Source organism: Rhineura floridana, chromosome 1 (assembly GCF_030035675.1).
Source record: "Rhineura floridana isolate rRhiFlo1 chromosome 1, rRhiFlo1.hap2, whole genome shotgun sequence".
NCBI lineage: Eukaryota > Metazoa > Chordata > Lepidosauria > Squamata > Rhineuridae > Rhineura > Rhineura floridana.
In genome coordinates, this window is record NC_084480.1 from 46,967,339 (window position 1) to 46,993,873 (window position 26,535).

The following is a 26,535-nucleotide window of genomic DNA, read 5'->3' on the forward strand; positions in this document are numbered from 1 at the left end:
ACCCCAGCCAGTGTGGCCAATGGTCAGGGTTGATGGGGGCTGTAGTCTAGTGTGCCTGGGCCAGAAGCCAGGAGTCAGTGAGCAGCTAGCACCAGGGAAAATAATTCCTTAAGAAGCAGAGAAAGAGGTAGAAAGTGGGAGTTCTAGCTGAAGAAGACACAACTCACTGCTCAACAGGGAGGGATGGGTAAAAAAAGATCCAAAGCACACAAGCTCTGTCATATACTGAGGACTTTGGCCAAGAACCAAAGTTTAAATCTAATAAAGAAGTCCTGTCCAGGTCTTTAAAATATGTAAATATACTGGTATTGATAATTAATTCTTCCCTGTGTAGACCTTTCACAAAGGACCTATAATATGAGATATAACCACAAGAGGGAGCCCTTATGACATATAAACTAATTTTTTAAAATAATGTATCAGTCTAACAACCAGCAAGTAAAATATGTATACATGTATATGACAGGTCATCATAGATGCTCCTAGTACCTCTGTGGGAAGCAACATCACATATTCTGTGAAAACGGAAAAGCATAGTTAAGAATTTTGGCATATATGTCACAGCATGTCTTATCATGATGGGAATCACCACTCACTTTTTCAGTCTAACTGCAGGGTTTGCTAGTTTCTTTTTACAACTAGACCTCATCAGCGTTTATGAAAAGTGTTTTTACATTCACATTAACCTATTGGAGGTGTATTTAGGGGGAGGGTTAGCTTTAAACAACAACTTGGGAAAGAAAAGGGTATGCTTAGTGTTTACATTTTGTTTTAGAATTTTGTTTTAGAATTGCATGGTAATATTGAAATGTTTGTGATCCAGCTCCTTTAGGAGGAATAGGTATGTTTCAACACTGCTCCTGTTACTCCTATCACATTTGGTGAAAAAGAATCACAACCGGCCTCTTCATGTTTGGAATGCATTTTTGTTATATTACAACACAGTCCACCAGAGTGACAAATGATTCCAGCATATTCCAGCTATGAGACTACTGCAGTGTGCTACACGTGGGGCTGCCCTTGAACACAGTCTAGAAGCTGTACCTGGTGTAGAATGCTGCTGCCCATTTGTTATCTGACACCGCAAGGTGGGATTACATTCCACCCAGTAGCAGCTGGTGCCCTCTAGACCTGGTGGGGCTGCTAGGAGGTCATGGAGGAATGGCTAATGAGGGGTCACAAGGGTGTGGCTGAGTTGTTCAGCCTTTCTCTCCATCCTCCTCCCTTGCAAAGCTACTGTGAACATTTAAGCATTCCAATTTTACAAATAGTTAGCACCTAACTAAATTGAAAAGTGTCTTATTTTGGTTACTCAGAACATATCATACATAAAGCGGGATTGGACCAAGATGAAGGAGGTGTGAAAATTGGTGGGATAAATATCAATAATTTAGGATACACAACGATACCATACTACTAGCAGAAACCAGTAATGATTTGAAACGAATTTTGATGAAAGTTAAAGAGGAAAGCACAAAAGCAGGATTACAGTTGAACGTCAAAAAGACTAAAGTAATGACAACAGGATTGATGTAATTTTAAAGTTGACAATGAGGACATTGAACTTGTCAAGGATTATCAATACCTCAGCACAGTCATTAACCAAAATGGAGACAATAGTCAAGAAATCGGAAGAAGGCTAGGACTGAGGAGAACTAGAAAAGGTCCTCAAATGCAAAGAAGGGGATAAGAGAAAAATCAACTCATTCGAAATGTAGTGCTGGAGGAGAGCTTTGCGGATACCATGGACCATGAAAAATACAAATAATTGGGTGTCAGAACAAATTAAACCAGAACTATCATTAGAAGCTAAAATGATGAAACTTTGGACTTTGGAGCCATACTTTGGACACATAATGAGAAGACATGATTCACTAGAAAAGACAATAATGCTCGGGAAAACAGAAGGAAGTAGAAAAAGAGGAAGACCAAAGAAGAGATGGATTGATTCCATAAATGAAGCCACAGACCTGAACTTACAAGATCTGAACAGGGTGGTTCATGACAGATGCTCTTGGAGGTCACTGATTCATAGGGTCGCTATAAGTCATAATCGACTTGAAGGCACATAACAACAACAACAAAATTTATTTTGGTTCAGAATGGGTCTCTACTGTCACAATTTCTAGTGTGGGTTCATGCCAAGTCTTAAAGGTGCCACACAGGATTGTTAACAAGAGACCCCAAAAATTTCCAGACATATGGGGAAAAGATTATTCCCTTCCCCAGTTTATTAATTTCTACATTTTTTAAAATAGAATGTGGAATCAGGTGGAAGATGTTAAGTGGACTAGGACAAGGAAGAACCAGGTTAAAATCAATCATGAAACTCACTGTGTGATCTTGGGCCAGTCACTGTCTCTCACCTATTTCACAGGGTTGCTGTGAGGATCACTTGGGGAAAGGAAACCCATGAATGCTACCTTGAACTCCTTGGAAGAAAGGGGGGGGATGGATATAAATGTAATACTGATAAATAAGGGACAAACAAAGTAAAAAGTCTCTCCCTAGCCTGCCTGCTCCTGATTTCAAATTGATGGAGGGGAGCCAGGTTTGGAATCATGAAAAAAAAAAAGCCTAACCTAAAAAGCAAAGAAAAAATAATCTGGGACATAACCACGATATTCAGGCCTACAAACATTGGACTTTACATGTAGGTCCTTGTCAAATCCAGTGTGTGGCTGTCTGCTAGGACAGGCCTGCCTGCCTGGGGTGTGCAGTCAGGAGACAATCCATGATCCCAAACTACATATAGGCTCTGCACATTGAGTTCCCATCTGAACCATTGTCTGCACAATCCTACTTTTTATAATAGCATGTTAAGGCTGCCAAAGTGTTTATAGGCTAATTGTCCTCAGAGCAACCCTGCAAAGTAGATCACAGTGCAATTTTAGCAAACAACAAAAACTATAGTACTAGCACCTTGTTGTTGTTGTTATGTGCCTCCAAGTCGATGAGGACTTATGGAGACCCTATGAATCAGTGACCTCCAAGCGCATCTGTCATGAACCACCCTGTTCAGATCTTGTAAGTTCAGGTCTGTGGCTTCCTTTATGGAATCAATCCATCTCTTGTTTGGCCTTCCTCTTTTTCTACTTCCTTCTGTTTTTCCAACCATTATTATCTTTTCTAATGAATCATGTCTTCTCATGATGTGTCCAAAGTATGATAACCTCAGTTTCAACATTTTAGCTTCTAGTGATAGTTCTGGTTTGATTTGTTCTAACACCCAATGATTTGTCTTTTTTGCAGTCCATGGTATCCGCAAGGCTCTTCTCCAACACCATATTTCAAATGCGTTGATTTTTCTCTTATCCACTTTTTTCACTGTCCAACTTTCACATCCTGTTGCGCTGCAGCCAACTCAGAAGGGACAGGAAGGGGGGAGGCATGAGTTTCAGGCGCCTCCGCAGCCAGAAGAAGCAGAGTTGGGGATTGTTGTGTCTCAGCAGGATCGTGCGGGAGGGGGGCAGTCTGCTCTCCAGCCAGTTCCCACGAGTAACGCCCTTTCCGAGGAGCCGAGCGCACCGCCCCCAGTTGATGCAGAGGACTTGTGGGGGGAAGCTTCAGAGTCAGTGCCAGCTCCTCCTTTGCCAAGCAGTTCCCAGGAGGATTCCAGTGTGGCACCGCCCCCTGACCTCGAGCCCGTTGCTCGGGAGCAGGTGTCTTCAGATGAGCCGTTGGATGCGAGTCCCCTGTCTCCTCGTTCCCGTCGCCGCAAGAAACGGACAGGGCAAAGACAGGAATTACGAAGGAGTCAGAGATTACGTTCGAAAACATTTCCTATATAAGCCTGCCGCTCCCAGTGGGGGGTCGTTGAGTCAACTTCCTTCACACGCTGCAGAGCATGTCTAGAGTATAGTTAGGGACTCTAGTGAGTTAGCGTAGTGTTTCCTATGAAGCGCAATGCCTTTGATGTATCCATTACTCTAATAAAATGATATTTACTTGCACACACACTCCAGCCTCATTCTTTCAGCTCTGGACGGGACAGATTGACTCAACCACCATCCCTACTCGAACCTGTTCCCATGGCGGATGACATGGACCAGAACGGAGCAAGAGGGGGAGTACCTATCACCATGGAAGCTTTGTATGCCGAGATCCAGAACCTCCGAGTGACTACACAAGCCCTACAAGCCGAGAACCAAAACCTCAGAGCCGCAACGCAAGCCTTGCAAGTGGATAACCAGAATCTCCATGCCTTGGTCGCCCAAGTCCAGACTGTGCCCCCCGGGGCGGCAGCCCCTGTGAAGTCTCCAGTGGGGCTCCCCGTGCGATACGGGGGCCAGAGTGAACAGTTTGCCACGTTTCTAGCCCAATGTGAGTTGTACATTCAAGTGTGCAGAGCTGAGTTCCCAACTGATGACACGAAGGTGGCGTTAATCATCAGTTTATTGGAAGGGGAAGCTGCAAAATGGGCCACCCCGTATTTGATTCGCAACGACCAGATATTGCGCCAGTTTGACGCCTTCAAGAATGCGATGGGGGACATGTTCCGAGACCCCCAGAGGAAGGAGACGGTTGCCCGCCAGTTAGGAACCCTGAGACAGGGAAGGGGGTCTGTAGGGCAATACACGAATGCTTTTCGTGTTTTGTCTCAGGAGATGGAGTACAATGACCCAGCCTTGATGTACTTCTACAGAAATGGACTGAGTCCAGAAGTGTTGGATGAACTGGCGCGCTCCACATATCCCGACTCACTGAGGGGTTTGATTCAACTGAGTTTGCAGATAGACAGCCGCTTAAAAGGAAGAAAGTTGGAGCGAAGAATGGAGCCTTCACGGAGTCAGGTTGCTGCTCCGCTGCCCCGTGCACGCCCCGTGCCCAATCCTGGCATCCCTACTGTCTCGGGAGAGGAGCCCATGCAGATTGGGGGGGCTAGACCATGATTGACAGAGGTGGAGAGGGAAAGACGCCAGAGGGAAGGACTGTGTCTCTATTGTGGAAAGTCTGGACACCTCACCAGAAATTGTGCAGCCAAAACCGGAAGATCCCAGCCGCCGGAAAACTTCACATCCCAGCTCTTGTAGAGGCTAGAGAGTTGGGGGGTGCTACAGACACTGAGCCTCCGTTACGACCCCTTCCCTCCCAAGAGGCCCTTCTGTTGCCCATTCGCATCACCCTATCCTCAGGCGAGAGCTTCTCAGCCAAGGCTATGATCGACAGCGGAGCATCCTCTTGTTTCATAGACCAAGAGTTGGCGCTACACCACGCTATTCCCACAAGAGAACTGAGTCAGCCGTTGGCAGTGGAAACTATAGATGGCCGGCCTCTGATGTCTGGGGGGGTGACTCGGGTGACTGAGTCTGTGGAAGTGAAGGTCACTGGGCATCGGGAAGACCTGTCGTTCTATGTGGTGTCCTTGCCGCGTTTCCCGGTGGTGTTGGGTATGCCTTGGCTGGTTAGGCACAACCCCACAATTTTTTGGGATGAAGCTGTGGTGGTTTTTACCTCCAAGTACTGCCATCAACATTGCCAGCCTGAAGAGGAGCCACAGGTGTTGGCAGGGGCGTCTCCCCCAAGGGAGATAACGTTGCCCACCAAGTATGGGAGTTTTTGGGACGTCTTCGATAAAAAGGAAGCGGAGCAACTCCCTCCTCACTGGCCCTATGATTGTGCCATTGATTTGGTGCCTGGGGCATGTATTCCCGCCGGGCAGATCTACTCTCTATCTGAACCAGAGTTGGCAGCGTTAAGGGAGTTTCTGGACGCCAATTTGAAGAAAGGCTTCATTCGCCCTTCAAAGTCCCCAGCTGGTGCACCCCTGCTGTTTGTGAAGAAAAAAGGGGGGCAGCTCCGTCCCTGTTATGAATATCGAGTCCTAAACCAGCTCACTATCCCCAATAGTTACCCGCTGCCGCTCATTAGGGAAATGTTGGAGAGGTTGCATTCCGCCAAAATTTTCACGAAACTGGACTTGAGAGGAGCTTACAACTTGGTGACGATTAAGGCAGGTCATGAATGGAAGACTGCGTTTAAGACCCGTTACGGTCAGTTTGAGTATTTGGTGATGCCATACGGGTTGTCAGGAGCACCTGGAGTCTTCCAAAATTTTATGAATGACATCTTTCGGGACTTTGTGGACCGCTTTATGATAGTGTATTTGGATGATATCCTGATTTATTCAAATACTCCCGAGGAACACGACTCGCATGTGCGTGCAGTGCTGCAGAAGTTACGGGAACACCGTCTTTACGCGAAGCTGGAAAAGTGTGGGTTTGACCTAACCACGTTGGACTTTCTGGGGTATCGGATCTCTCCAGCAGGAGTAGAAATGGACCCAGAAAAAGTTTGTTGTGTACTCACGTGGCAACCCCCCAAGACCAAGAAGGATTTGCAACGCTTCTTGGGCTTTGTGAATTACTACCATCGTTTCATAGCCAACTACTCCCATCAAACCACACCGCTCACGGATTGCCTGAAGGGCTCAGGACCTTTCCAATGGACAGAAGCTGCACAAGAGGCTTTCAAGAGCCTGAAGTGAAGGTTTGCTACCGAACCCATACTACGGCATGCCGACCCGGCGCTCCCTTTTGTGGTAGAGACGGATTCATCGGACGTCGCGATCAGAGGGGTTCTTTTGCAACCAGCCCAGAAAGGGGGAGAACTGATACCTTGTGCCTACTTTTCCAGAAAGTTAACCGACTCTGAACAAAACTACACTGTGTGGGAAAAGGAGCTATTAGCCATTAGAGATGCCTTTGAAGCCTGGAGACACCATCTGGAAGGGGCGCAGCATGAAATTGAGGTGCACACGGACCATCGTAATCTAGAGAGTCTTCATACCGCCCGTAAACTCAATCAGAGGCAAGTGCGCTGGGCTCAGTTCTTCGGTTCCATTTCAAAATTCATTATATCTCCCAAGCACAGAATAAGCGGGCTGATGCCCTCTCAAGGAAGCCAGAATTTCTGAGGGATCCCACCCCAAGATCGTTACAGTACATAATCCCTCCCGAGCGGGGAGTAGTATGGGCCTGCCAAGATTCTTGGGAAGCTGAAGTGCGTGAAGCGCAACAACAGGACCCTTTCGTGCAGGAGCAGCGGGTCGAAGAGGGCGCGTCACCCCAGGCAGAACAGAAGGACCTTATATGGAAGGATGGCATACTGCACCATCAGGAAGCTGTTTATGTGCCCCCCAGAGAACTGCGAGTGAGGGTACTACGTCAGTGCCATTATGCCCCCACGGCAGGCCACTTTGGGGGTTTTAAGACCATTCAAGCTGTCACTTGGGAGTTCTGGTGGCCCAAGGTGAAGAAGGACGTAGAGCATTATGTTCGCTCTTGCCCCACTTGCATGAGGGCTAAACATGCCACTGGGAAGCCACCGGGGCTACTAGAACCCCTTCCTACTCCAGGAGGACCTTGGCGAATGATTACTATGGATTTTATAACAGACCTTCCACCTTCGCAGGGGAAAACCACAGTTTTGGTGGTCATTGATGCCTTCTCGAAAATGGCTCACTTCATTCCATGCGCAGGGCTCCCAAGCGCTCAAGACACTGCCAAGTTGTACGTGCAAAACGTGTATCGGCTGCACGGTCTGCCAGACAGCCTGGTTTCCGATCGGGGCACACAATTCACCTCGCGTTTTTGGCAAACGTTGTGGAAGTTGCTGCAAAGTGAGCTGAGACTGTCGTCTGCCCATCATCCCCAAACGGATGGGCAGTCCGAGAGGGTCAACGCAGTGTTGCAACAATATTTACGTTGTTTTGTGGGGTATCAGCAGGACAACTGGATGTCCTACCTGCATTTAGCAGAATTTGCCTATAATAATGCTGTGCATTTGCACACGCAACAGACTCCTTTCTTCGCCAATTTTGGCTACCACCCCGAGCCTTCCCTGCCCCAAAAGACAGTCTCTCAGTCCCAGCCGCTGAGGATTACTTGCAGGAACTTCACGCTATGCAACAGCTACTCCAAGAGCAACTAGAACAGGCCAAAGCGGATTACAAACACGCAGCTGACCAGCATCGGAGAGAGGGGGACCTCATACGAGTGGGAGACCAGGTCTGGATCTCTACACGTTTCCTAGCTATGCCTGGTCAGTGTCGTAAACTGCAGGATCGGCGTGTAGGGCCCTTTGAGGTGGAGGCACAGATTAACCCCGTGGCTTACAGACTAAAATTGCCACCCACCTTCAAGATGCACCCAGTCTTCCACAGGGCATTGTTGACCAAGGACGCTGCCCCCGACCCTCACCGTCCATGAGTGGAGCCCGCACCGCCGTTGTTGGTAGAGGGGGAGGAGGAATACGAAGTAGAACAGATTTTGGACTCGTGAAAATGCCGAGGGCGTCTTCAGTACCTGATTCATTGGAAGGGGTACGATCCAACTGAACGTTCCTGGGAAACAGAGGAGAATGTGCACGCTCCGACTTTGGTGAGAGAATTCCATGAGGCTTATCCAGAGAAACCTAGACCTCAGGGGTGGGAAGGGTTAAAGCATGGAGGGGGGGATGATGTTGCGCTGCAGCCAACTCAGAAGGGACAGGAAGGGGGGAGGCATGAGTTTCAGGCGCCTCCGCAGCCAGAAGAAGCAGAGTTGGGGATTGTTGTGTCTGAGCAGGATCGTGCGGGAGGGGGGCAGTCTGCTCTCCAGCCAGTTCCCACGAGTAACGCCCTTTCCGAGGAGCCGAGCGCACCGCCCCCAGTTGATGCAGAGGACTTGTGGGGGGAAGCTTCAGAGACAGGGCCAGCTCCTCCTTTGCCAAGCAGTTCCCAGGAGGATTCCAGTGTGGCACCGCCCCCTGACCTCGAGCCCGTTGCTCGGGAGCAGGTGTCTTCAGATGAGCCGTTGGATGCGAGTCCCCTGTCTCCTCGTTCCCGTCGCCGCAAGAAACGGACAGGGCAAAGACAGGAATTACGAAGGAGTCAGAGATTACGTTCGAAAACATTTCCTATATAAGCCTGCCGCTCCCAGTGGGGGGTCGTTGAGTCAACTTCCTTCACACGCTGCAGAGCATGTCTAGAATATAGTTAGGGACTCTAGTGAGTTAGCGTAGCGTTTCCTATGAAGCGCAATGCATTTGATGTATCCATTACTCTAATAAAATGAGATTTACTTGCACACACACTCCAGCCTCATTCTTTCGGCTCTGGACGGGACACATCCATACATGGAGATTGGAAATACCATGGTCTGAATGATCCTGACTTTAGTGTTCAGTGATACATCTTTACATTTGAGGACCTTTTCTAGTTCTCTCACAGCTGCCCTCCCCAGTCCTAGCCTTCTTCTGATTTCTTGACTATTGTCTCCATTTTGGTTAATGATTGTGCCAAGGTATTGATAATCCTTGACAAGTTCAATGTCCTCATTGTCAACTGTAAAGTTGCATAAATCTTCTGTTGTCATTACTTTAGTCTTTTTGACGTTCAGCTGTAGTCCTGCTTTTGTGCTTTCCTCTTTAACTTTCATCAGCATTCGTTTCAAATCATTACTGGTTTCTGCTAGTAGTATGGTATCGTCTGCATATCTTAAATTATTGATATTTCTCCCTCCAATTTTCACACCTCCTTCTTCTTGGTCCAATCCTGCTTTCCGTTTGATATGTTCTGTGTATAGATTAAATAAATAGGGTGATAAAATACACCCCTGTCTTACACCCTTTCCGATGGGGAACAAATCGGTTTCTCCATATTCTGTCCTTACAGTAGCCTCTTGTGCAGAGTATAGGTTGCACATCAGGACAATCAGATGCTGTGGCACCCCCATTTCTTTTAAAGCATTCCATAGTTTTTCATGATCTACACAGTCAAAGGCTTTGCTGTAATCTATAAAGCACAGGGTGATTTTCTTCTGAAATTCCTTGCTCTGTTCCATTATCCAACATATGTTTACGATATGATCTCTGGTACCTCTTCCCTTTCTAAATCCAGCTTGGACGTCTGGCATTTCTCGCTCCATATATGGCAAGAGCCTTTGTTGTTAAAGACTAACAAATGTATAATGGTATAAGGTTTTGGGGGCTAAACTCCACTTCATCAGATGCATCATTCTTTGTAATCCATGAAAGATTATGGAATAACAGATTTTACTGGTCTCAAAAATAATACTTGACTATTGTTTCATTTCTGCTGTAAGCCATGGCTAGTTGGCTACACATCTGACTGAAAGGATACCATAGTAATGTACCCAACACCACACTATGAGCCAGGGACAGAAAGGAAGATTTTTAAGTTAAGTCTCCAGTTCCTCTGGTGTGCTTGCTTTTAAAAGTATAAAGACAAGGAAGTTCTTGCCAATTGGCTTACTGAGAAGCAAAATGTGCAGGTAATATTCTATCCAAGTAAAGTGTGATGCAGCCTAAGAGGTTTTGCTATTAGCACCACCAACTCCTCCCCACAAAGCACAGCCTCCTCTCACAGCCTTGAGCAAGAAGGCATGATTAGGAACTATAAGCCTCAGAAATAGTGGCATGAGTACGCACAGAGTGCACCTACCTCTGTTTGTATTTCATATGGCGATTCCACAACAGGTATCCTTTGTATAAATAGCACATCATATTATCACCACAGCAGAAGAGCCTGCTGAATCAGGCCAAAGGTGTATCTAGTCCAGCATCCTGTTGTCACAGTAGCCAAACATACACACATAGCATTTTTTAAATCTAATGAAAAACAGGAATGCAAAACTTCCACACTTCTCTCAAACACACAAACCTACAGTTCCACTAACACACAAGTGTTGAAAGTTTCAGCACACACAGATGGCACCCACCTTTTTTTCTCCCAGTCGTCCTCCCCAGTTTACATAAATGCAAATAATTCAGTAAAAAAACCAAATAATATAAATTCTCACATACTCTGTCCACTATTGCGCTCTCTTAATAAATATTTGTTCAAAAAACCCCATGCTGCTCGAAGTAATAACCACACCCTTCTCCTGGCTAGCTACAAAGAATGCACTTTGAAGTCTGGCCTTCAAGAAAACAGCTCTGGGCATGCTCAGACTGTCCTTCAAGGTAGCCATAGCGATGCTCCTGGATTAGGATTGGCTGAGCACTATAGAGGCCTGATTGGCCAGAGAACAGCAGATTGACAGATATGTTTGCAGAGCTTCTCTAAGTTCAAACAGAAGCATAAATGTATATGAGATATGAAAGAGTGTGTGGCTTTGAGATGGGGGGGATTTAAAATTGCTTGACATTCTCCTTGGGAGGGCTGTATCCCAGTAGCCCTAGTGGATCATCCTCCACTGATTACACCAATCCTGAAAGCACTGCACTGGTTGCTGGATAGCTATTGGGCCCAATTCAAGGAGTTAGTATTAGTGTACAAAGCCCCAAACGGCTTGGAGTCCAAATACTTAAAGAAACACCTTCAGCCAACCTGGGTATTGAGATCTGCTGGGAAGGCCCTGCTCATGGTGATCTTGATGACTGTGCCTCAGGTATGGGGTGTATATGTGTGACACAATACAGTGCGGCCTTCTCAATGGTGGTACTCCAGCTCTGGACCCCCTTTCCTGTTGAGGCCACACTGTCTCCCATGCTATTCTTGCTCAGGAGACAACTGAAGACAATTTCTGCAGGCCTTTGGAATGTAAGAAAGGTTGGCTCCATTGGTTTAATTTTTATTGCTGATCATGTTATTGCTCTATTTTGGATTGTGATTTTAATATTTATTTGTAAAATATTGCATTTTCCTGATAATTGTTAATCACCCTGGGCTCCTGTGTGAGAAAGGATGGGGTGCATGAAAGAAATTTATCATTATCATAATAATAATTACTATCATTATCATCTCATCATTGTTATTCAGACAGAACTTTTTCCAGGATATTGGATGTATTGACCCTAAGGACATGAAGCTGTAACAAGAAACAATAATAATCTTGTTCTGCAACATTCTTGCCTTGATTAGGTAAGTATGCAGTGCCTGCCTACTTTGTGCAATTCAGAATCCTCCCTTTGCTTCCTATAAGCAGGCAAATCCCTAAGTGTTTTGTTATTCATTACATAACACTGTTAGGACACACAAGATAATAGTTCCAGAATTCTCTGGGGGAAGTCATGTGCTTTAAATGTATGGTGTGAAAACATTTTAAAAAATAGCCCTACTATTGCAAATTTCAAAACAAATGCAGTCAATTGTTCCCATTTTGTAATCTGGACAGGTCTATGACCGAGAGAGAGTAGCTTATGCTGTGTGGTTAACACTGAATAATACAAGGTTTGAATGCTTTACAAAAACTTTGCAATATTATACAGAGAGGTATTAGATGACTATTGCAGTTTAGTAGTTAGGCAGAAAAAAAATAAGAATAGATTACAATGTTGCCCATTGATTTTATCCTCATATTGCAGGTTGAACTGTGAAAGTAAAAACAAAATAAAAGTGCATATGGAATAAGACCTACGTTAGCAGGGACCTCCATCTATGGTCCTAACTTTGTTTTTTTCAAGCCCTTCACTCACAGGTTTCAGGTAACACATGCATCACATGTATGCCAAGGATACACTGCAACATTTTGTGCAGGACTCTGCTTTCTCATTAAAATAATGTCATAATTATCCCTCTCCCCATCAGCTGACTCTCCCTTACAAACGGCCACCTACCCCCACTCTCAACAAACATGTTTGTAACATATATTTACTGAAGTAACATGTTGTTCCATCCTTTCTGCAGTTGTGTTAGTTATATTTTTAAAAAAGCAATTTTTAAAATAGTGTTCAGGTATGAAGTTTTAAGAAATCTTCCTCTAGAAAACTCCTTTTTCTGTTTTGAAATAGGACACCTTTGATAAATGATTGTTTTGCAATCAATATTCTAATGCTGCAAGCTTAGAAAGTTCAGTATTTGACTGAATTTCTATAGCCTCTCACAGCTTGTATTTCCTGATAGCTTAGTGCTCTCTATATGACGACAGTACATAGTAAACACCATGGCAGAGTGTACACACATTCTTGAGAAAGGGGTCAATTGACCTGAAGACATCTGATAAAATTATTTTTAATCAGTTATTCATGGTGTTCTTTGTTGAGTTTAATATATTAGCTACCTTGTGCTTTTTGGCTAGTACACAATACTAATAAATCATAGCCAAGGCAGAAGTCAGTACTGATTAGGGTTAGGAACCTGTGGTTCTCTAAACGTTGCTGGACTATAGCTCCCATTAACCCTGACAATTTCAGGGAAGCAAATTTTGGATAAACATTAGAAGAAACTTCCTAACAGTAAAAGCTGTTCAACAGCAGAGCAGACTGCCTCAGGAGGTGGTAGTTCCTCCGATGGAGTGATTGGGTGCAGAGGCTGGGTGGACATTTGTCAAGGATGCTGTAGTTGCATCCTGCATTGCAGATCCTGCAGAGCAGAGGTTGGACTAGAGGACATCTGAAGTCTCTTCCAACTCTGTAATTCATCCCACTACAATCTCAGAGCCCATAGGTCAGTAGTAGAGCATATGTTTTAATGCAGACAGTCCCAGGATCAATTGTTTTTATTCATGGAGGGTATCAGGGACTACAAATCATTTTTATTATTTAACAAAATTCACATACCACTTGATTGTAAACAGAACCTCTAAGGCAGGATAAACCTGTGGCCCTCCAGATGTTGCTGAACTACAGTTCCTATCAGCCCAGCAAGCATGGCCAATGGCCAGGGATGATGGTAACTGTAGCTCAGCAACATCTAGAGGGCCAAAGGTCCCCACATCTGCTCTAAGCAGTTTACAAAAAAAAAAAATTGTAAATAAAAGGCAAAGTTAAGAACAGGTATTTTTTAAAACTCAAAATATAATAAAAATCAAGTTAAGCTAAAAATGGAGAAAAAGACATGTCATCTTCTACATGCTAGGCTTGCCTGAACAAGAGTACAGCAAAGCTGTCTGCCTGATGTCAGTAGGGAGTTCCAGAGTGTAGGTGTTGAGACGTTAACAGAGGGATTTCTTACAAATCATCGTGGCTGTATAGTCTGAGTATCAGCTGCTGGGGGTGGTAACAGGAGAAGGGGCTATTGCCTTCCTGCTGTTTGTGGGCTTCCTGAAAGTGCCTGGTTGACCACTAGAGGAAGAAAATGCAAGGCAGGATGATCTTCGGTCTGAAGCAGCAGGGCTATTCTTAGTGGTCCCTGTTTGGATATGAGGCAATTCTAGCCACACAGCACTACCCCCCTTAATGCAAATACTTTATAAACAAACTGTTTTCCACACTTTTAAGGCACATTTTTCCCCACCTTAAAATTGGAGGCACAATTCATTCTTGTACGCCAATGACTTCACTTTGAAAAGAGTAAGAATTACTGAAGGAACCCACTCCTTCCCTTGTTTCTTCATGAGTCATCATTCTGAGTATGACTCTCTTCTAGGAGACAAAGCCAGTAATAGCGAGTCATGGCAAAATGTAGCTAGCAGTCACCTCAGAGTGGGTAATTCTATTGTGACCTTAGAATCAAAAGGGAATGAACTATTCAGTCACTTCTGAGTCACTGAGACGTGGCAAAACTGACCAGCCTCCCCCACGTAGTTAAAAGGTAACAAGGTCACAACAGCAGCCCATGCAGCAGGAAGTCTCCTCAGTAGAGTGGCTTACATGGCCCATTTTGGGAGTTACTGTTTTAAGGGAGTTACAAAATAAAAGTTAGGGATTGTAATATTTACAGCACCATAATGACATCTGACTCTGGTTCTGTAACTCAGACATAGGCCTGGTTTGCACATCACAGTAAGCCAAACTATAACTTCCCAATAGTGCACAAACACACTGGCTACTGTAGATACGTTTGCACCTGCTTTACTCATCTTAGCCCAAGTTTAGCTTAGTGCATGGTGCAAACTCAGGATTGCAGCAATGGTATCTTCTCCTTAATCATGACCTGTAACCAAGGACAAACCTTGCCTACAGACAGTGGTTAAGGAGAAAAGAGCCTAACCACAATCCCAGATTTTGGATGAAATGGTAAGCCTTAGCTTAGCCACTGCACCTCACTGAGCTAAAAGGATCGGGAAAAGAAATGTGGGTGCAATCTACTCCCCAGAAAGCAGCACATATGGGTTAGCACAGTTTATAAAAGGATGTACCACCCTCATTATGTGTGAAAGTGGCCAATCGGTCCTTTTTAAAATCTTCTAAAAGGGATGCAAATTAACTTAATTTTTCAGAATGAATCTGTTGGGGAACTGAGCTCAGCTTGTGAAGCCCTTCATGAGGTTTCTATTGCTGCCATATGTTAGGATGGTGAAGGAAGAGAAAAGGGAGGGACATTTGCAACAGTAGTACTCAAGATTCTGAGGAGGCTATCGCATATTAGTCTTCTCACAAACTGTTTTTAAGCAGACACTTTTTAAAAAAGAAAATCCCACAATTTTAAGGCTTTGCTATGTGCCCCTTTATTTTAAACTTTGTTATAAACTTTGTCATCTGCTGTGTGTGTGCTTTGCAGAAAAAGGTAGGATATAAAAGTGAAATGTTTTATATTCTTAGGCACCAAAATGAGGCAAATTAGCACATGTTTTTCTTTGAGTTGTGAGAAGATCAACATAGTATTACCAAGGCTTCACCACATTAATTAAAATGTCACATTTGTTGGTTTTTCAAAGCAAAATTTGTCTGTGTTTGTGTGTGTTGTATATTTTATAGTGCCAATTTCAAACACTTAGATATGGGTCCAGGTAGATGTAGTTGAACTTAATCCTTTCAGTTTCAATAGCAACTGCCTGGGCTCCTGCCTGGAGGAAGGGCGGGATATAAATCAAATAATAAATAAATAAATAAAATAATAAACTAAATTCAACTGATTTCATCTGAATCCAGCCCATAGCCCCCCATATCACCCACGTTTAAAAAACCTTATTGCTCAATTTCAGTTACCTGTGGGCCCAGCCTATAAATATTCTTGCACCCTAACTTGCTCAGTTCATGGGCAGAACAGGATACAGGGGTGTAACCTGAGGAAAAGGCCCGAGGACCAGACAGAGAGATCTCGAAGGCCACCTTTGACCCATGGGGCTGAGGTTCCCCACCCACTTTAAAGCTGTGCAGGACAATATTGCAGAACCTTTACAATGATACACAAAATTTGGAGTTTATTAAAAGTACCACTTTATAAAAAGTTTACGATATTGGAAGTAGAATTGCAAAGTACAATTCTTTAAAAAGGCACATAATTACATGCTACATTGAGACTACATTATCAGTCTCGTTCCATATTCACAGCACATTTAAAATATAAAGAATTGTCTATAAATTATTTATAGATATAAAAAACTTACAAATATATCAGTGCAAACAGTAGTCACTTGGACATCAGTAATATAATATTCCAGGGCCTTCACAGATATTGGAAACAGACAGATTTGGCAAATACATAGATGATTTATCTACAAATGGTACATGTGTGTTGTAAGACTTGTGTCATTACTGTGGCCCTCAAAACTCTTAACTTACAGAAGACCATCACTGTGTTACAATATACCTGGAAACTAGTAGTGGCTATTAGCATTGACAACCAACCATGTGGTCTACAAAACAGAATCTTTCTGCCTTTTTTAAAAAACAAACAAACCACACAGTACCTACATCAAGACTACTGCTTTTGGTTTTCCATTTGAGAACAAGAATGCTACTATAAACCATTTGAGTTCCCACAGGAAGGAAGGTAAAAAATCAAATGGACAATTCTATGAATCAAACACTGTTCCATTTTTTTAAAGCACAGGATTCTTTGCCAATACGAGGTCAAACTTTCCTGCTTTCTACATGCAGATTTAGTAGGTTGATTTAGTAGTGTTTGAACTGGATGAATAAGAGGGGGTCTTTCTTGGGTATCTATTTGAAGAGAGGGAGACTTGCATCCTCTTTGTAGTACGCACACTTCGACAGAGGAGTGCATTTTTGAGATTGTCTCTGAAATCCTTTGAAATGAAGTAATAGACAAATGGATCAATGCAGCTGTTTAGAGAAGAAAGGCACAGTGCTATGATGTAGAAGGCGTATACATGACTGACGCCATGGATTTTGATCTGGGCATAGTGTACCACAAGAAGAACATTGCTGGGCAAAAAGCATATTAGGTACATGGAAAGCACAGTAATGATGAACTTGGTGGCTCTTTTACGTTTCCTCCCAATGTTTACATCCGTAATAGAAGCATTCAGAGTCTTTATCATGAGAACGTAGGCAACAGTTGTGAGAACAGCAGGGAATAAGAAGACGCCAATTGCCAGAGAAAGGAAGTAGTTATACATGTCATGAGCCAGTAGTGCATGAGGCAGGACATCATGACAAGTGGTGATATTTAGGTTAGAAACATAAACAGTTTGGTCAACAAGATACAATGGGATGGTGCCAAGCAGAATCAGGATCCATATTGCAGCTGAAATCCCCACAGAGATTTCAGACTTCTTTCTTGAGTGCAGTATGGGGTTCACAATTACCCAATACCTTTGTACGCTGAGGCAAGTCATAAAAAGAATAGAGCAGTACATGTTTCCATAGAAGAACCCAACAAGCACTTTGCATAGGCCTTCACCATAGATCCAGTTATTGCCATTAATATGGTATGCAATCTTCAGAGGGAACCAAATAACGAAGAGGAGATCTGCCATTGCCAGGTTAGCCATATAGATCACTGCTGGGTGCCGCTTCTTCGTTCTCAAGAAGAAGACCCACAGAGCCATGGCATTACTTGGCAAGCCAATGATGAATACTGCAATGTAGATCATGGGCAGGAAAACTGTAGTCAATTTACCAGTAAGGATTTGGGTTGCAAAATCATCCACATTGTATGCTGCTCTAGAAGAGTTGCTTGCATTGATTTTATGAGCAATAAAGCTTCTTCCTTTAGACCTGCTGGTCTCATTTCTCACTAAAAAGGAGATATAAGCAAGAGTGTTAGCTGTTTATTGATTAAAAAGTAAATATGATCAGCATGAAGCATGCATAGAGAACATTCCTAAATACTTGATTTGATACTATAATTAAAATTGCTTTTGAACATTACTACCATTAAACAGACAGGGCAACTGTCAAGCTTGACTCCAATAAGAAGACCAGTTAACCAAGTCGTGTGCTGGTAGTAAACAGAAGCTGACACATTTTAAGTTGTACATGGAAGGGAAGGAAGAAACATGACTGGAGTGGCCAGATGCAAGGAGATAAGGTAAGGGAGGGGTGACAGTTCAGCATTCCTCTTCTATGCTCACTTTTCACTGTAAGACAACAAAGAGAGAGAGGGAGCCTCCCATCGTGTGTATGAAAGAGACATGAATGAAGACACCCCCCTCCATCTAATCTGGTCAAACGCAGGAGATCTGAAAGACCAAACATAGTTTTTAAAGAAAGCCATTCACTGCGTGGGCACGCACAGAAACCAGCTGGATTCTTATTTTTAAGCATATTAGTTTCCTGTTTCAGAAGGCTCAACTATTATGGAAAACTACCAAACCAATTAAATGTATGTCTCAAGTTTTGATGGGTGTATACTACCTCGAGGATCAGATGCACTAGGCCTCTGAATACCGGACACAGTGGCAGAAGGCTATTGCCCCTCATTTCCTGCGGTTGCTAGTCACTGTGGGACCTGGTTGGCCTTTGACTTGATCCAGCAGAGCTCTTCTAAAGTTCCTAAGTCCACATTCTCACTGGAGGTGGTAAAACTGTGTCTAAGCTGTACCATTTCAGACTCACGTGACACACGTGAATTAAAATTTTACCTCATATCCAAAAATTTCCTAGAAAACAAATATATAGATTTTGATATATATCATTCTCTTTCTCTCATACATATTTGTATTTATTATGAACTTCTTCATGTGAGCGCCCATGTGCAATCTGTAAAAATAATTACATTTTGTATAATTAAAAAAGTAAGTAATCCATTTTTTAAAAAGAAAAAGAGAACATAATGGGGTTTAAGGCACCACCCAAAATAAAGTATATTAAAGTAACTAGAGGTGGGAACAAGAGAGCAGAGGGGAAGGTCATGCTTAATCTTTCCCATGCCTGGCTATTGTTCCTGACAAAGCCCTCAGTGGCTGTTTTTACTTTATCCCTCATTCTTAATCCTTACTATGTGTGCCCATTGTTCCTGCAAATGTCCTCTGAGGCTGCTTTACTTTATTTATCCATCATGTTTTTATCCCACCCTTCCTCCAGGGCTCCCCCTTTATTTTATTTGCAGAAAAGCCCTGTGATACAAGCAAGATTGAGAGATTGTTACTGGGCAAAGATCACAACAATGAGCTCCATGACTGAGTCAAGATTTGAACCCGGGTCTCTCCACTTCTAGTCTGACACTCTAACAACTGTATCACACTGACTCTCAGCTAGTTTTGCTGCCAACTGAGTGCATTTATTATTTTTGTCTGTAAGAGTTTATTACGCAAACCAGCAAGTGCGTCACTCCTACATTAGTGATATAAAACAAACACAGTATTGGGAACAATATATTTCATTCATGGCACGTACTTCTGTCTAAATTAATGCAGAAGCAGGTTGAGCATTAGGCCAAGGTGTCTTCACTGCCTGCTCCTGTCTACCTAACATGGACAGCACACGTTACCATTAGTCAGAACGAAACCCTCTTACAGTAAAGTTGTTACACAGCTTCAACTCATACCATTATGTGATTAGACATTACTACTGGATGCTAAATGGAACCACTGACTAAAAGGTTCACGCATTAATTAGCAGTAAGAACAGGAGAAAACTGGAATAGGTCGTGCTTGTACAGCAGACATTCAGATCTACCTGAAAAACCAGTAAAAAAATGAAGAAAACATTAGTGTGCACAGTATATACAAAATATAAGCAGGAGGTACTGAAGAGAGGAGGTATCAAGACCCCCTCCCCAATATTATCTTAGCCTTTGGAAATATTTCCCATGCCCTCACACAGAAAGCCCACAATATGAAGTTTTCTCCGATTCCATTTTAAAATTTAGTTTGCAGAGCCAGGCTAACACATTCTGCTGCCCAACTATTCCATGTACGGAAGCCAACCAGACTGATTGCTGAATCTTAATTCAACACTGGAGAATAGGGATGGGACAGCATCCTCCTTTGCACCCAAGACAAAGAGGCTAGCTTAGGGGGTGCAGGAGAGGCCCTGCAGCCCATACAGTTCTGTCACCTAACATTTTGCCATTGCTCCCCACCTTTTGACATCTGGAACCCAAGACAGCCAACTCACTCTACCCAACAATAGGGTCAGATTTATGGAATTTTACAAAGTGCTATTTCCCCCCCTCAACAACACACTGTGCAATCCTCAAGAACAAGGCTGGAATCTCCAGCAAAATCCTGCTGATTTCAGTTCTCCCTTAATCAAATAGTTCCTAATCACTTAAGAGTGAATTTCACCTATAATCAGAAGATATAAAGCACAATCACCAGTGTTATATTCAAAAAGAACATGGAGGCACTACAGAAGTTGCAGTGATGGTTTAGATATGGTGACATTATATATGTACATGCATGGCACAAGAAGTAGCTTTCTTCACTGTGAAACAGACAGATCGATATCAGGAGACATATTTCTAGAGATTCCACATTCCCAAGGAGCAAGACAGAACTGGATAGGAATTCCACCCACCCTCTTAAAGCAGCTTCCTAGGCCCAGCACCAGAAAATGGCCAGGTCAGGCCCTGGCCAAGGCCCGCTGCAGCTGGGAGGGTGGAGCTCCCATTCCACAATTCCTGCCACCATTGGGTCACGGTGCATGATAGCAAATCGTCAACATGCTCCTGCCACTATCTTGGGTGATGGCAGGCATGCGTGTCAACATACTGTCACAGAGATGCAAGAGGTTGCACAACTGGGTGTATTTAAGCACATGCGGGGGGGACAGAACCCCACTGCGGTCTGGTTCCGGCCCTGCAGCTTCCTATGTTCCCAAGCTAGTCCACTGGCCCTCCTAGCTCACTATTGTCTACACTGACTGGCAGCAGCTCTCCAGTGTTTCAGACAAGTGTTTCTCCCAGGCCAATCTGGAGATGCCAGGGATTGAACCAGAGACCTTCTGTACAATTACCGTGCCAAAAAGTGGTACAGCTTATCGCCAACTACAACAAAGTCTATTTGTCTCTCACATACTTCTATTCTTTCTCCACTTTCAAACTTCAGAATGCAGGCTCTTTGAAAGTGGGGGCCTGCCTTTTTGGTTTTATCAGAGCTTGAACGTAATTAATTACAAAAATGAATTACTTGCAAGTTATTACTTTTTTGAGGAACAAATGGGTAATTTCTTTACACTGATTGTAATAGAATGAGGAGTAATTTTATTACTTTTGAGGAGTAATTGTAATGTTTCCAGCATTACTTGGGGTGTTACTGGGAGGGGGGAGCAGGGGAAGTCTTCTGCTCCTCTGATCTGTGGATGAAAACCATGTGCCTCAAACTGGGCTTCTGCACAGCGTCACTCTTCCTCGTGCTCTGTGGGTGTTTAGGAGGCAACGAGGGAAGAGATGGAGAGTGAGACAAGGTGGAGAAAACAATTGTTAAAAAAGTGGTAGAGAAGAATGGAGTGGAGGGAGAAAGAAGCTGGAGGGTAAGGACAGAGATGATGAAGAAGAAGGCAGCAGCAGAACGTGTGTGTGTGTGTTAATATTGTGTTTGCACTTGGCATGCAAAGCGGCCTCTGTTGTCATCCCTGGCTACTTTGCTACATTTGCAGTATTTTAACTTTTGTGCACACCGCGGAAAAATGTTTGCTTGGGTAGGTGTGACTTAGTTGGTGGCAGGGCAGGGTCTGGGAGGCAGCTGATTGAGAGAGATGAAGCTTGCTGGCTGAGAGAGAGAGGGAGGGGGGTTGCACTTGTTTGACGTGTAAAGGTCTGAATAGCGGCCCTGCCTCCCTCCCCACCTCTCTTACCAGCAGAGACCACCACTATCTTATGGATTAAATAATTAATTCTACTCTCTCTCTCTCTGTGTTTATTTTTAATGTTGTTTTAGGTGCAGCAGTCAAGGCCAGCACCATGAAGGCACTCTAGTTCCCCCCCAAAAAACCCTTAACTGTAATTGTAGTGATTACTTTTGAGTAATGGTAAAGGAATCAATTCCTTTCAGAACAATTGTAATAGTAATTTATTCCTTTTTGGGGCCATGTAATAGTAATAGTAATTCATTCCTTTTAAAAAGTAATCTTCCATGCTCTAGGTTTTATGCTAGAAAGCTTCATGTGCATCAGTGGCATGATATAAATCAATAACTGTGGGTTGTAGCCAATCCGTTAAGATGTTTTAGTCCACTTTATTGGCTTCTGCTGAAAGAGACAATAGTTAGGGCTGGGTAACATATTTCTAGAAACATATTACAAAGCCATTTGTAGGTATTGAATCGCATTTTAAAACTAGATTTTCTCATTAGAAAATTACTCGAGCTGATCAAACAGTCACAAACCACAGTCAGTCTAAATGCACAGATGCCATAGAAAATGATAATCAGATAGTTATCAATTAACTATGCTCCATAGGCAGAAGATGCAGGAAGCAAAAGAGGCATTTAGACACAAGCGAAAGTTTTACAGTGAAATGAGAAACAGAAGCAGCTATCAACACTACCACAAAATTAAAAGCTGCAGATAAATCTTTGGAAAGCATAAACCTTTCGTTATCTTTTTTTAAAATATATTCTTGACATTGAGCATCTCAGACACAACAAGTTTATCCAGTCTTGGTATTATGGAAACCAGGACTGCCTCCTTGCTGCCCAGTCAATCTTTGCAGCAAGTGGTAAGTAAAAGAGGAGGTCCCTATGAGGATAAAAGAGGAGCCTTCAAGAAACTGCTATAAAGCCATTTAGGATCATTTCCTATTGCACAAGTCACATTTCTGTAAAATTAAGTTCTGATAATTATTGCACTAAAGGACATACCCAGCAGTCATGAAAAGAGTCCCAAGTTTCTCATACTTTTCCAGCTAATAAGGGTTACAGACTGTACTACAGCCTTATAAATTTATATTCAATCTCATGGCCTGGTTATCCATTGCTCCCAAAAATATTCTCTTAGTGATAAAGTGAGCATACTTGTTCAAGAGTTTTAAAGCTGTAAAAAAGTCTGTTATGAGCTATTTTATGTATTTGAAATGAACACCCCAGTTCAAGGGAAAGCATTATCAACATGTCAAGTTTATATAATAATGCTATTAACTGTCAGTTGCAATGCAAAGTCTTTCAGAAAATATATTTTAGAGAGAAGTAATTTTTAAGCATTATTTACAAGATTTACTGGATGTGTTACAAATGAGATCAAGGTGAGACACACAGCACCAAATCACAAGAACACATATAATTCTGACCTTACTATCTTGCAGACTACACAGAAAATCAGATATTAACAGTGCTCTAGCTTACAAAAAGAATTCGTTATCAGGCATTGAAGTTAGTCACTTAGTAGCTTTAAACTGAAAACCAAAAGATGCCAGAAGCGGTGCCAGTTTGCTGTAAGTCAGTAATGTTCAAACTCTGCACCAGAAACCCTGAAATTTTTCAAGGCAAATGAATCAACAGGCTCAGTAAAGTTAATAGGGTTGGAGTTCTTTACTTCGGATATATAAAAACCACTCATGGGGAACCAGAAGTTAAAAAAGAAAGGAAAAGCATCCTACACATACTCAGGAGACTTTATTTGATTTAGAGCCACGCACTGGAAATCAGGCTCAGGGAGTTAAGCCCCGATTACCTAACAGAGCCGAAGTGGAGACATAATAATGGAATCTTCAACAAAGACAACATCCCCGAAGGCGCAACCCTTGTTTGGGAGTAAAGTCCTACTGCACTTACTGTTGCTAGGACTAAAAAGAGAGACGCAAAAATCTACGTTCACTTTACCTGCTGGAGAGGAGAGCAAAAACATCCGGGGGGGGGAGGCTATCCCTTGGCCACGCACCCACATCCCCCCGAGAAAAGGGTCTCTCCGCCACATTCTTCCCCTCCGCGAGCGTGGGCCCCTCTCTCACCTGTGGCAGAAGCGACCACCAGAGCTGCCCCCAGGACGAGGAACCCCAGCCAAGCCCGGCGGAGGCGCCCCATATCCACAGCACGAGTCTCGCTGCAGCGAAACTACCACCCTCAACTTCCTCCTCGAGCGTCGTCGGCACCTGTGGAGTTTCACAGATCCCTACAAGGGAGAGGTGGAGGGCGCCGGGGGCGGTGCGTAACTAACAGCACCTCTGTGGCGTCAGCGGTCCGGCCCCGCCCTCTCGCCTTGATCTAGCCCGGTGCTATTCGTTTCCCTCGGGGGAACCAGACATGGTGAGCTCAGTGCGTAGGAACGAGGCGTAGGTGGACCTTGGCCCACCGGCAAAAGGCGGCCAAGGTTTACTGCCATTGACAGCAGAGCCATGCGCGTTTCCAGGAGGAGTCGCAGGCGCCAAGTAGTTGACTACTTAATAACTAAGGCTGCAATCCAGTACATGTCTATTCAGAAGTAAGCTCCATTGGATTCAATGGGACTTACTCCCAGGTAAGTGTGTGTTGTATTGCAGCCTAAAACTGCATTCCTAACCCCACTGAACTGGGAGTAAGCCCCTCTGAATTCAATAGGGCTTAGTTCTGAGTAGACATGGTTAGGATTGCAATGTAAGCACCACTGGGTGGGTTAGTTACTAACAGTGCAATTGATGTCTACTCCGAAGTAAATCCAAATTAATTTAGTGAGTGGTTAAGGTGTTGGACTTTGACCTGGGAGACCAGGGTTCGAATCCCCACACAGCCATGAAGCGCACTGGGTGACCTTGGGCCACTCACTGCCTCTCAGCCTCATGAAAACCCTATTCACAGGGCCGCCATAAATTGGAATCGACTTGAAGGCAGTACATTTATTTATTTATTTATGAGATTTGTTAGCCGCCCATCTGGCAGAGGTTAATCTGCCACTCTGGGTGACTTACAACCAAACACAAGTACATTCCATATAGACATAATCAAAATCCTAAAAAGTAGAGATTAAAAATTAAAAGCTTAAACATTTTAACCCCCCCCCCCGAGATCTGCAATCTGCCAGCCTAAATTTGAATTTAAACCCCCCAAGAACTTCAATCTGCCAGTCTAGTCCCCTTCCCATGCCTGGGTAAAGAGCCAGGTCTTCAAAGTCTGCCGAAAGCGTAACGGAGGGGGCCTGACGGAGGACAGTTGGCAACAAATTCCAAAGTGTAGGAGCCACGATAGAAAAGACTCTAGACCTTGTCCTCACCAACCTCGCTTCTTTTACTGAAGGTATAAGAAGTGAGCCATTCAAGGACGATCTTGTAATTTACATTACATTTAGGCCCAGGTAAACGGGATTAGGTGGATTATAGTTTAGCCAGTTAGTGAAGGAAGAGCCATCTTGGTAGGCTAAGATTTTGAGGGGAGAGGCACAGCACCAGTCTTCTCTTTTCAAAAATCCTCACCCCCTTCCAGGTTAAACACAAAGGGGGGGAAATTAGGAATAAAAAGCCAAAAGGAAAAGGGTTAAGTAACCTCTTTTCCTCCTCTGCTCTACATTGCAGTCAGAAGGCTGCTTTTTATAAAAAATGCCTATATAATTAATACCTTATTTTTCTGTACCAAATCCTGCTCGCTGCAAAGTTGTCCTTCTTTACACACTTTTGAGCTAAATACAATTTAGATGAATTGTTACTGCTGTGTCAGAACCCCATAAGGTGCTTTCATTCCTTTACTTTTAAGTCTGTTTTTTTATTTTGAAAAATGGGGCTGATTTTATTGTTAGGTTTATTTATGATTTTGTTGTGATTTATATTTTCACTTGTAAGGTGCCTCAAATTTGATTTTAATTGCAGAAATGTGGGATTTATTGTGTATACATAAATACATATAAGGGATATAGATATATAAATATTTCTTAGGCTAAAACCACATTTGAAAGCACTTAAGGTACCACTGAAGAATATTCTGGTCCAATTAGTGCCCATTTGTTTGTTTGTTTTATGCAATTACATAGCTGCCCCATAACAAGAGTTCTCTGGGTGTCTCACAAAGAAAAAAAGTAATAATATTATTATTATTAGATTTATTAGTTGCTTGATACCTGAAGGTATCCAAGCAAAACTTATAACAATTTTAAAAACAAAAACAAATATACTGTAAAAAACCAGAACACCTCCATGCTGCCACAGGAAGCTAACTAACATGTACTCCCAAATAAACAGTTGGTCTATTAATTCAGAAAGGAGCAAAAATTGTGTACTACACAAGGAGCTTTGATGGTATGCTAGAAGTTCCTGTATCAGAGAGTCGTTCCCTTTATGCCATGTAAATGCTAGTACAACACTGGGCTCATTAAACTGGTGTTCACTGTGTTGCATTATACATTCACACGCACACATGCACGCACGCACGCACGCACACGCACGCACACACATGCACGCACGGATCAATGCAATTTCTAACCTGCCTTTCAATCCAGAAGGATCCCTGGTGGGGAAAAAAATCTTGTTGGCAACACTGAGATGGGTCCAGCCAAAAGGCTATGGCACAGGTAGGGGGATGGAGCAGGCAAGTGAGGAGGCACAGGGCAATGGCACTGAAGCCTACATGAAAGTAGCCTGAGGATGTATAGCAGGAACAGTGCTATACATGTCTTCTCAAG

At 43.5% G+C, this 26,535-nt stretch overlaps 2 protein-coding genes across 3 annotated transcripts in view; both read right to left on the reverse strand.

Annotated features, from left to right (window-relative positions):
- Positions 1-23,983, reverse strand: part of S100Z (S100 calcium binding protein Z) — a 48,271-nt gene extending 24,288 nt beyond the window's left edge. The window contains exon 1 of the mRNA XM_061620365.1: positions 23,903-23,983. The gene's annotated coding sequence lies outside the window, so the exon portion shown is untranslated. The remainder of the gene's footprint in view (positions 1-23,902) is intronic.
- F2RL1 (F2R like trypsin receptor 1) lies at positions 16,028-23,986 on the reverse strand. Of its 2 annotated transcripts, none has more exons than XM_061620342.1 (2): positions 23,903-23,986; positions 16,028-17,809 (listed from the first exon to the last, which is right to left on the reverse strand). In XM_061620342.1, exons 1-2 carry the CDS (start codon positions 23,973-23,975, stop codon positions 16,710-16,712), a joined length of 1,173 nt encoding a protein of 390 aa, XP_061476326.1. In that variant the 5' UTR covers positions 23,976-23,986; the 3' UTR covers positions 16,028-16,709. The 2 variants fall into 2 exon arrangements, with proteins under 2 accessions (XP_061476326.1, XP_061476318.1); XM_061620334.1 differs by lacking the exon at positions 23,903-23,986 and adding an exon at positions 23,775-23,896.
- Positions 23,987-26,535: the final 2,549 nt, after the last annotated feature.